The 12,061-nt window shown below is 36.9% G+C and overlaps 1 protein-coding gene across 2 annotated transcripts in view; it reads right to left on the bottom strand.

Moving 5' to 3' along the window:
* The window catches only part of zgc:158403 (tetratricopeptide repeat protein 39A), a 50,108-nt gene extending 38,645 nt beyond the window's left edge, over positions 1-11,463 (bottom strand). Inside the window, exons 1-2 of one of the 2 annotated variants that reach the window (XM_028823905.2) lie at positions 11,138-11,463; positions 1,685-1,789 (exon numbers count right to left, since the gene is read on the bottom strand). In XM_028823905.2, coding sequence (XP_028679738.1) covers positions 1,685-1,789; positions 11,138-11,175 — 143 coding nt within the window. In that variant the 5' untranslated portion in view covers positions 11,176-11,463. The remainder of the gene's footprint in view (positions 1-1,684; positions 1,790-11,137) is intronic. The other variant, XM_051920580.1, reaches the window with a different exon arrangement.
* Between the last annotated feature and the right edge of the window lie 598 nt (positions 11,464-12,061).

Here is a 12,061-nt window from a genome sequence, read left to right on the forward strand (position 1 = left end):
TCGTTTATACCTCGTGTCCTCTCATTAAACTTTTATCTCGCGAATATGTTATCGCAATCCGCAGCGGGAGCGTTTCTATAAACTTAATTTAAACTTACGTTTTACACCGTGCTTTGTTTCCCTTATGAACATGCTTGTATGCTTAACTCGCTCCGTTCTCAATTGTTTAATTAATTTTTTGCTCTTCGCTGTTTGCGGCTCTTCCTCCATTTCCCCCTACTTCGTTCTTTTATCTTGCGAATATGTTATTGCAATCCTTAACGGGAGCGTTTCAATAAACTGATTGAAAATAGTTTTGCATTTACCTTTTTAGTAAAAGGCGAGCTTTTAAGCCTGAGAAATCACCCCGTAAATGCACACGTTTAATTGGACATGTGTTAATATGTATGGTTACACAGTATTAAAAGACAGTGAACAACGTCAGTTACCTTTCTTCCTGCGTTTGATAAAAGGTGAGCTTTTAAGCCTGAGAAATCACCCCGTAAATGCACACGTTTAATTGCACATGTGTTAATATGTATGCTTACACAGTATTAAAAGACAGTCAAAAATTAACGTCATTTACCTTCGTTCCCGCGTGTGACTCGTGCTGTAAATGTCTTCCTTGTTTTTAGTTCACGTGATTACGTAGGAGGCGTGATGACGCGATACGTGACTCCGCCTCCTCCATTACAGTGTATGGACAAAAAATATGTTCCAGTTATGACCATTACGCTTTGAATTTCGAAATGAAACCTGCCTAACTTTTGTAAGTAAGCTATAAGGAATGAGCCTGCCAAATTTCAGCCTTCCACCTACACGGGAAGTTGGAGAATTAGTGATGAGTGAGTGAGTCAGTCAGTCAGTCAGTCAGTCAGTCAGTGAGTGAGTGAGTGAGTGAGTGAGTGAGTCAGTCAGTCAGTCAGTCAGTGAGGGCTTTGCCTTTTATTATTATAGATATTAATAAAAATAAAAAAACTGAAATTCAGCTCATACAAATTATATGCATACATGAAAATTCTTATGAAGCAAATATGAAAAATTCAAAATGGCTTATTTTATCAATTCGGAAGGAAAAGTGGGAACCACTGTCTACAAGCCACCAAGTCATAGTGTATGTGAAGAAGCAACCTCTTAACTCACTCTGGCATTTAGTCTGTACAGTGCTTTCTCTTTCTCACCACAAAAGGTACAGGATTAGAATTTTAGAATGTTAAAAAGTGCCATCCATTTATCAGTAAAGCTGAATAGTTTTCATCTGATCTTGTGCATTCTATTTAGTATCCTATGTTTCTTTCATATAGTCATGTTAGCTGCTTTAACTCCTAAGCAATAATATGCAGTAAGAAAATGGGTGTATAAAATATAACATCTGAAGTACAATGAATGCATAAAAAACTTTTTTCTTCAATGGGCACCACACTATATTATCCAATTTTAGTTCATTTAACCTCTCATCAGAATAAACACACTGCATAACCATTGGTGCTCTAGTCAAAAATGGTTAAGGTATCAGCTATCTTGTACTTGTGCAGTTAAATAAAGATTTCACAGTTCTCTTTTGTTATCAAGAAAGATGTTCATTTTAAATCTTCTGTTAAGAGAGACCTAGAAAATTGCCTCTTAATTTGACACAAATCATAAAGTATTGAATAGACAATTGCTTGAAGCAAAGAAAGATACAAGCCATGCAACAAAAGCTCACCTTGGAAACAGCTTTGCTAAGCTTTCATCAAACTGGTTGTTAAGAAAGAGATCCAGAGCTTCCATGCATTCTTGAATGCTGGACTGAAGGTTTGGGGTAATAATGCTGCAGAATAAACAGAAAATGTCACGATTTTTTTTAAAAAAAAGCTCATTCTTATACTTTGCATATAAATGATAGAGTCTGGCTAAATAGAAACTTCATATTTAATTAAAGAATCACTAGCCTACAGATTTTCAATTCAAATTGCATTTTACAACATACTTCTTAACAGCAGTGTATTGGCCTTGATTTGTATAATCATATGGAACACTTCTTAAGCATTAGCATCTAACATTTTTGTATTTCCATGTTTGTCAAATTACATTCTTTACCTTACAAATGCTGACATCATGGACAACCGCTTGTGGGGAAAAAAAAAAAACAAAAAAGGTGACAGCATGGGTGATTACACAAACGTATGTTAAAGATTAAACAAATGACTGAATAGGTTTTGATTGGTCTGGTGCTATCCATGAGCAAATACTATGAAAGATAAAGAGCTTTTATGGACAGCTTCTAAGAATAGGGAACAGCCAGAATTTTTCCCCTTATGGTATTAATAAGAAGTCTGATGTGCACTACGAATACAGACCGCATTATACAATATATAGCATAGCATTATTATAACTACTTGCAACCATTAACATAATATATAAAAATATACACTGTCTAAAATGATATTTACATGACAGGATGGCACTCACTTTAAACTTGACTAGTAACAAGCTGAATAAAAAACACAAGAGAAAATATCTTAAATAGTTCAGAGCAACAAAAAAGAAAATGAGTTGAACAGAGTTACGTATGCATTTCTAGGTTTTCTGAAGATATGCTTATCCCCAGAGATTTGAAGGTCTGATTAATTGGGGACTCTACAATGGCCCAAGTGTCTGATTTGGACTGACAGCGTGTTCAGGGAGGATTTCAGCCTTTGTATCAATTGCAACCAGCTCATTCCACTTTTAATGATGTAATAGAAAATTGGGGTTAAAAAAATTAATGAAGTGCAGTGGATCCCAAGTTCAGTCTTACTTAAGGGGCCCTGTGGCTGTGAATTTGTGTTCCAACCAATTCCACAATCAGTCCATTTTTACCTTCAACAGATCTCATTGTTTAGTGAGCTATTATTTATTATTTCCTTATTCTAAGAAATTCAGTAATTAGGGAATCAGTAATCAGGATCCAATTAGGGAAGGGCTACATAATAAGCACAAACAAATCAGAGTACCATTAACAGTCTGCATTTTTAAAGGTCCACATTGCAATGCTGAGCGGATGTTTTCAGAAGTATCCGACTCTGGAGAGCGTTTTCAAAAGTCTCAGTTTTCAAGTGGTTCACAAAAGGTGAAAACAAAGACTAATGTTTGTGTTTTTAAAAGAAAACATGGTTGTGTGGATGTAGTTTAAGTATGGATTGCCCTTTTATCTATCAGAGAGGAGAGTGTGCATATGTCTCTGTGAATGGTGTAAGCATTTCCTTGAACATCCTAACTTACAATTAAGAGATGTTCAAATTGGAAAGAAAAAAAAATTAGAATACTTCAATACAGTATCTACTTTGAAAGGTGCTACCTGTATATATAGTTACCTGGACAGGTTCACTGTTATTAACTATATGAATACTGTATTTTTGTTTCCCAACAAAGCATTTAGGCAAACAAGAAACACAATAATGTTGGTAATCTAATATATTAAATTATTTTTTCAAGGTTACTGGTCTAATTAAAAAAAAATATACATGTATTTACTTGCAGCTAATGCTAATCATCCCATGTAGAAGATACCCCTGTATAAGTAAAGACCCATCAAAGGAATTGGGAAAACAAACACTACTAGTATTTTCAGTTATCACACAAAGATAATACAACTTCTGTGGTGGGCTGGCGCCCTGCCCGGGGTTTGTTTCCTGCTTTGCGCCCTGTGTTGGCTGGGATTGGCTCCAGCAGACCCCCATGACCCTGTAGTTACGATATAGCGGGTTGGATAATGGATGGATAACACAACTTCCATATACCCTAGGAAATTTCCAGATGCTGTGGTAATTAAGACTTTTAGATATCCAATAGCATTAGCTCCTGCACAAATATGAGTAAATGTCTTCTTCAATGAAGAACCATAGATATAGTTACCTCAGTAACATTTTGGTAAAACTGGGTGAATAGGAGATGATAACGTGTTAGGTGGAACGGCTTTTTAAAGATATTCTGTTTATTTTAGATATTAAGTCAGTATGAAACAACAAATTATGGCCAAATGACCTGTTGCTCTTATCAAAACTGTTCTGTAAATGTGATTTTTTTTAGATAACCAAGTTTCAAAATATTTATAAATAAATCATTGTGATTGCCTAAAATGTTTAAATGAGGAACAGAGTTTGGTCCAACTCTGCTTTTATAGAGACGGAGGGTTTATAAGGAATCAACAAAGGTTGGGACACGTGTAGGACTTGCCTGCCTCAACCTTCAAGGCTTAATTATTATCTTCCAGTGATGCCGAAAAGTTAGTTGTTAGCTCATTACTTGTTCCCTGCAGAAGGCCTTTTTGTGTTATTCTGAAAATGACATTATTTTTCCAGTTTTTGGGAACTTTTTTTTTTTTTTTTTTTAAATATCTGACAGTTTTACTGCTTACCTTTTTACTATTTCATGTACTGGATTCAAACTGCATACATTTCAATAAAAAACTGGAAAAATGGGGGCATTCTAAAATTGTTAGCCAGCAGTGTAAATATTTAGTTTATGCCTGTAGAAAGTGAATTAGGGGTTTGGAAGGAATACACTTCCTAGGGACTACATGCAAGAGCCTCTTAGGTCCCAGTGGCATCTGATGCGTATTGCAAATGAAAATGTTAAAAGGTAGCTAGATGGAGAAAATAAATCTGAGATTGGACAAAATGTGAAATGAGACAAAAATAGCTATGGTGGAATCATTAATATAAGAAGGTGAATGATAAGACATGTATCAAGGTTGAGTCTAATTAATGAAGAACAATATTAAAACAAACACAATTCACTGATGGTGTTAGACTTTATGAGTCCCCCGATCTTGAGATCAGCCATCTCTTCACAACAGCCGGAGAGTCAACATCCTGACTAGCAAGTTGCTCCTACCTGATAACACCTTGGTTAGCATGACAACAAAGAGAATGTTTCTCTGTTCAGTTTTGAAGAAATGTGTTAATTGGAAAAAATAATCTTTTTCTCACACGCAAAAATATTAATCTTAAAAGTACATTAGCTAATGTCATCAATGCTTAATGCCAAGTTAATCTGTGGGTTGGTAAGATATCTGCATTCCATGACTTTGTTGTATTGCACCCTATTCTGAACAGCTTTTCATGCTTTTCCAAATAACATGCCAATGAGATTAATTTTTAAATTGTTCTAAGCATTTCTCAAATAACATTAGGGGACCAACAGGGCAGCTGTCAGACTATTTCTTCCAGGTTTTGCAATTACTGTATATATGCTATATGGGCCACTACTGTCATGCCAGTCAAAAGACTGGTTGGGATATTTGAAGCTCATAAAAATTCAGTTTTATCCACCTTGATTCGAAAGTTCCGTGTACACCATATAAAACCAAAAAACATTTAAGTAGTTGCCTTTAAACACTGATTGTTACAGAAAAAAAAAATACTTTAAATATTTCTCCTCAATCCTTTCTCACATCTTCTTCAGTTTTTTACAACAATTATGTTTATGGTGCGTCAAACAAACACATCTGTTAGAATTGCCCGTTTTGAGCTAGTGACTGTATAAAAGACATGTGGATTATTTAACACGAGTTACGCAAGTTTTTTTTTTTGGTTTTTCCGTGGATGTTTTTCATAGTATTTGCCTCTGTCCAGTGTTGGTCACCTATCGATCCTGTGTGATGACAATCTCTCTTACATACTTTCTCCAAGAAAGCACGAGATTAAAAAGTTTTCTCAGGCACTACTACAAAATACATGGAGTACACCACTGGTCAAAAGTTTTAGAACACCCCCATTTTTTCAGTTTTTATGAAAATGCATGCAGTTTAAATGTATTAATGTTTCATTAAATCAAGAATGGCAAACAAAAAATAAATCAAGCAATCATTTGGCATACAAAATTGTATTCAAATTTTTGATTCACCAAAGTAGCCACCTTTTACTGATATAACAGCCAAACTGTGGTAACCTTTTTGATTCAGAACGCAAGTCACCAACTCTGTCTGCTTCCAGCAAAAGAACACCAGACCATCACACTTCCTCCTCCATGCTTGACAGTTGGTGTCACACATTGAGGAGCCATCCTTTCACCAACTTGACGGCATACAAACGCCCTGAGTGATGGAGATTTCACATTTTGATTCATCGGTCTGTGCAACTTTCTTCCAGTCTGCAGGTGCTGAGGAGGCTCCTGTCAATCATGGAGAATCCACTGAACAGGATCATCTCCAGACAGAGGAGCAGCATCAGTGACAGACTGCTGTCACCGTCCTGCTCCACTGACAGACTGAGGAGATCGTTCCTCCCCCAAACTATGCGACTCTTCAATTCCACCCGGGGGGGGTAAACGTTAACATTATACAAGATTATTGTCTGTTATACCTGCCTTGCACTCTCCACCTTGCTTTTTTTTAATTTGCACTCTATTTTTATCACTCTTTAATGTAATATTGTTATTATCAGTATGCTGCTGCTGGAGTATGTGAATTTCCCTTTGGGGATTAATAAAGTATCTATCTATCTATCTATCTATCTAGTCCACAGCCAGTATTTCAAGGCCCTATTTTCTCCTTTAAGGAATGGCTTTCTCACTGCCACTCGCCCTGTCAAAACTGCAGGATAGAGTCTCCTCTTCACAGTTGAAACCGAGACTTGCTTTTCTTAATCACAGTTAAACTGAGCTTAAAGCTGTTGTGCTGTGAGGCACCTACTGAGCAACCTGGTGACCCTCAGAAATTGTCTTATGATTGGGTTGTGACTTAGGGTCTGCCAGATCTCTTCCAGTTTTCAATTGCCTTTGGATTGTGTAGGACACCACGCTACTCACTGACACTTTTGATTTTTTTTTTTTTTTTTTGCAGTTTCTCTAAATGAAAGGCCTTCACTTATAAAAGTAATAATGCTCTGTCTCATTTAATTTGTTAATTGCTGTTTTCTTGCCATTATCACTGGAATTCACAACTTTCTACAGTGTACTATAATCCAAGTAGTACTTCAGAGAGAGTAGAAACACAGTCTGTTCCAACTCTGATTTAAGAAAGACAGAGGGGTTTTAAGTAATCAACAGAAGTTGGGACACTTGTGCAAATTGTTTGCTTCAACTTGCAAGGCTTAATTTACCTTAATTGCTGCAGAACATCTGCAGGTTGCAACCTATTAATTGATTGCTGAAGAAAACCCTTTTGTAATATTCTGAAATTTCACTTTTTTCAGTTTTTGCTAGCCCAGCAGCTTACAGCTTACCTTTTCACCATTTTAGGTCATTCATTGCATTTCATATAAAGAAAAACTGCGGTGTTCTAAAACTTTTGTCCAGTAGCATATGTAACATATAAACAAAAAGAAAAAATTTTTGGGAGGAGTATTACTTTAAGGATATGATTTGTTCTCAGCCTAAACCTGTGAAAGATTTCCAGCATTTGGTCCCAGCAGATCTGCACTGCCAATGCAGCATTTATAATTCATGTTCTATTTACCTGTATCTACCACTTTATATTTGTCTAATTTAAAATTCAATTTTTCTAAGAGTCTGCCTAGTATTGAAGATTATCTAGGGCTTTCTGAACTGTTTTTGTCCCTGTTCCAAATAGGGGTGTTGACAAATTTCACAGGTTTCTGTACATATAGGTTTGCAGGATCATTATTGACATATCAGAATTTACTTCATGTGATTAACATAGTATATTCTAAAAGAGTCAAGAGTCCTGCTAAGTTACTTACATATGAATGATTTCACTAGCATTCTTGTCCCACGTGGAATGTTTTGTCTTTGTATTTCTTTTTGAATCGTGCCAATGAACCTGCTAGGAATCCAATTTCATAACACTGACACTAAAGCTTCTACCTTCATGATTCAGAGTCTATTATTTTTAAGTTTCTTGTGCCTAAGAAATATGAAACTCAATCTTTAAACATTTTAAATTGCTTTTTACAATGTTATGCAAACTACTACAAACCAAGGAAGTTTTTGTTATTCAAGCAGATTCTGAAAGGATCTTTTTTTCTTGTTACCACAAGTTAATGCTAACAATTTTATGTGAAACAATATCACATTCCAAAGCTGTAGTGTTACTTTATACCTTCCAGAAAAAAAAAAACTCCAAAAAGTATTTCTTAACATGCAAAATGGGAGTGTCAGGTGTAAAAGATCATTCAGTTTATTTGCTTAACTCCCTGTGAAAAATTAAAAGTGGATGCATTCATGTACTCGCAACATATGTGATAGGAGGAGGTCATCGTGCCAGTCCTCCATATCCAGCACATAAAACAAGAGACAAAAGGCACAAAAATATGGAAACTTGTTTAACTAAGTAACACAGATGGAAACAAAAAGGGAGAACACAAAGTAACGGAAGATCAAGAATAAACCCCGCTAGTTTTCTGGGCCCTCTGAAGCTGAACTTGAATCTCGGTCTATTTGGTTGGGTCTTCTTTTATTCTGTCCTGACCTAGGCCTCTCTTTTTGATATTATTTCAGTGAGTGTTTACCCTGCTCTCCTCCTGATTCTGCCCTCAGGTGGCCTCTGACTCAAAGGTGGATGTATACCCCCTATCAAGGTCACTTCTGTTCAGGGGTAGCCTGCTATTTGCTCCAGGCGTCTCTGCACCCTTAAGTGAGGTCTCAAGACAACACAAAAATCTGCTCGTACTACCTGATGAGCAGCATGGTCCCACAGACTCCCTCATTTTCTCCACACCCTCACACTCTCTGAAAAGAAGAGTTAGACAAACCAGGAAACTGCCAGGTCATCTGCCATTCTGGGTGAAAAGTACATGCCTTGCTCCATGCCGCTTCACATTTTTTCACATTGGTGCTCCTGACTATCACTCTTCTGGGGCATAATAGATAGATAGATAGATAGATAGATAGATAGATAGATAGATAGATAGATAGATAGATAGATAGATAGATAGATAGATAGATACTTTATTAATCCCAATGGGAAATTCACGTACAAACTAGGGGCAATCCACTCTCAGCAATGTTTTTGTGGCCCCATTCACATATGCAGAACCCTTTCTGCTGAAAGTGTAGCTCTGTCTTACTCTCTTCTGGAGGCTATCAGTAGGTTTTTGATATCTTTTCAATCTCTGTTGTTGCCCTTACCCATGAATCCCTCGTGCCAGCTGAGCACCTCCTTACAAGTAATCTAAACAACATTACTATAAAGCATCTTAAATACACACAAATCCTTAACACCACATGGCGATCAAAATCAATACAAAAGGATGATTGATAAATTCCTGCAGTGCAAAGAAGATAGCGGCAAGTGGTACCTCAACCTTCCAAATCTATGAAAAGATAATCAATTGAAATAATCAAGAAATTGATATTTATACTAAAATTAAAAATCAGGCTATAAGATCTACCTGCCCAGTATGTGCACGCCTAACACAGCAATTTTGGACAGTTTCCACACTTCATAGAAGTAAAAATGTCCTCAGAATATCTGTGTTGCTGTAAAGCAGCCTAGTGCTTATTTTTATTTATTTATAGTTATATAACTTTCTTTTATATAAATATTGAATATGATTATTAAGCCAATAAGGTATTTTTTGAATTTGTTTGCACACACACATCAATTCCAATACACATCAATCGGTTTTCTAAATCTCAATTTTTAGGGTTGATGCAGAGCCCAAAAATGACAGAAACTTATTATAAACAGCACATCAGTCCAGTTTACAAGCTCATGCCACAAGTCTCACAATGGTCCAATTTTGATTTGCCATTTAACTACCAGCACACTACTGTGGGAAAACGATTTTGCAAAACACCTGAACGTGAAGAAAAGTGTGCCAAACCAGATGCAAATACAGAGCAGCAGCAAAAAGTGTTTACTCATTTATTTAACCCACTTAATCCAAAAGCCTATTCCAGCTTCAACAGACTGATGCAAGGCAGGAGAAATGCTGGATATAGTGTCAGTCCAGGGCAAAGCACACTTGTGCATATAGCCACATGTCTACTGAGATGGGACAGAAGAAGAATGAACAAATTCCATAAAGGCAGCAATTTAAACCCCATCACCTGGAATTCTGATAACCACTGCCAACTTTTTTTTTTTTTTTTTTTACAGATCATAATTGTATCCAAAAATCTAAAGTGCATGCCAATGTCATGTCCATATTTTTTTCTGATGCAAGTTGGGGGCCACACTGTAAGTAAGTGGGTTGGAGTGAACTGGCCTCCTTTTGCTTTATAATCCTTTACCATTATCATTAAGATGCCACACTGCACACATCAACTACTGTACGTTTTCTCACTGAACAGCACAACCTGAAAGTCCTTTACAGGTATAGTTTAATTGTTTCCGTTTCTAAAAATGGAACTTGCTTGTTACCTGATTCAAGCAGCATCACTGTGAATCAACTGTAGAGATTGATCATCAGCCTAGTGCTTTACTTGTCACTTATAAAAAAGTGATTTACCATTTATTTTTCTATATGTGGGAGGCAAAGTCTATCCTAACAGTAGTCAACCCTGGATGGAGCACCACTTCACTGTTTGTCACACCCACACTTATGATAAATCCAAACCATGCCGATGTACCTAAAAGTATGGCAAGTCTATTGTTAAAAAAGCATCCAGACAGTGAGAGAACATACAAATTCTAAAGAGGAGGCACTGATAAATCTTCTACTGCCATTTCCTGAACTTTCTTGCATTCAGGGCATGAAAATTAAACACAAGACTGGCAAAATCCTGAATGGAAGACTTCCCAGTTAGAGCCCACATATTGATACTATGGGGAATTTCATTAAATACTCTGGGTGTTGTCCTAATTAAACTGTCAATTCCAAGAGTACAAATTACATGTAAATGACACCATGCTATTCAAGTGGCTCAAACTTTGCCTGATTCAGAGGGTAGTTTTACCTACAGGGAAGCTGGGCCCCATTAACTGTAATACACCAGATGCTAGCAGTCACGACACTATAATATGAACATCTATCTTTACAGGATATTACAAAGTACTCCGCCACGTCATGATATACACACGATATAAGAGCGCACACGCATGTATGTGTATACATCTAGCAGATGAAAAAATTCGTTTTTCCATATACAATGGCTACGTTAAACGTAACCGCAAGAAACAAATCAGACATAATGAGAACACACACCTTGACCGAACAAGCTATAATCTGAAAGGTATAAGTAATTAAAAAAGACAAGTTGGGGACACAGCTCCCGTCATATGGGCCCGTACCTGTCCGCAGCAGGTGACTCTCGGCAGTTGCTGGACATCTTTCGTCGTCTTTAAAAGTAGGGAAATCTTTTTGACGAGGTAGGAATCCCATACGTCGGGATTGCCTCCTCCGGGCCAGCGTCACTAAATAATGATTTCTTGTTTTTTCGACGTTTTCTTGTTTATTGTGTTTTCACTTCTTTCTTTCTTGTGCAATTATCTTCTTTTACTGAGCTGACAAACCACCTGCGACGCCGTCTCTAATGGAACTCCGAGAATCTCGAGAACTGCAGCTTGCTGGCACGAGCGCGAGAGCGGCATCGAAAGAGGGCGCGCGCGCGCACGCCTGAGCAGGCTATTGGCAAGCTGCGCGTGCGCACAAGTGAATAAGTGAGAGACCGGCGCGTCGACCACGAGCGAGTGATTCATCTTTTGACATACGCTTCGCTTTCGTCCTAACTTTTCTACACAATTTGATAAACTTCGCAGTCAGTAAGACCGCATCATGATTGTATTAACACTAAAAAAATGTCTGTAATTGTAATATGCCCTTGTACAACAAAAATAACTAATCTCACTCTAATAACTCGTGTCTTTATTTTTAACGGGACATGTGTTTTATTTTTATAAGCCTCATTTATAAAAACGAGTTGAACTGCAACACAAAAGACTATGCAATTAAACACAAAAATTAGTTCAGTATATCTATATAATCCTAAATGCTGATTTCTTTGGTACTTCAAGTTCCTAAAATTAATAACATAAATAGTAATTCAATATGAACATATAATGTCATGTATACATACACTGATGAGGAGGAGGAGGTCGGCAGCGTGTGCTGATACAGTAACTGCAGAAATTATTGGGAACACCTGTACACTTGCTTATCTGTGCAATGATCTAATTAACCAATCATGGGCACCAGCACCATGTAGAAAATACAGC

Source organism: Erpetoichthys calabaricus, chromosome 17 (genome assembly GCF_900747795.2).
Source record: "Erpetoichthys calabaricus chromosome 17, fErpCal1.3, whole genome shotgun sequence".
In the NCBI taxonomy this organism is placed as follows: Eukaryota; Metazoa; Chordata; class Cladistia; order Polypteriformes; family Polypteridae; genus Erpetoichthys; species Erpetoichthys calabaricus.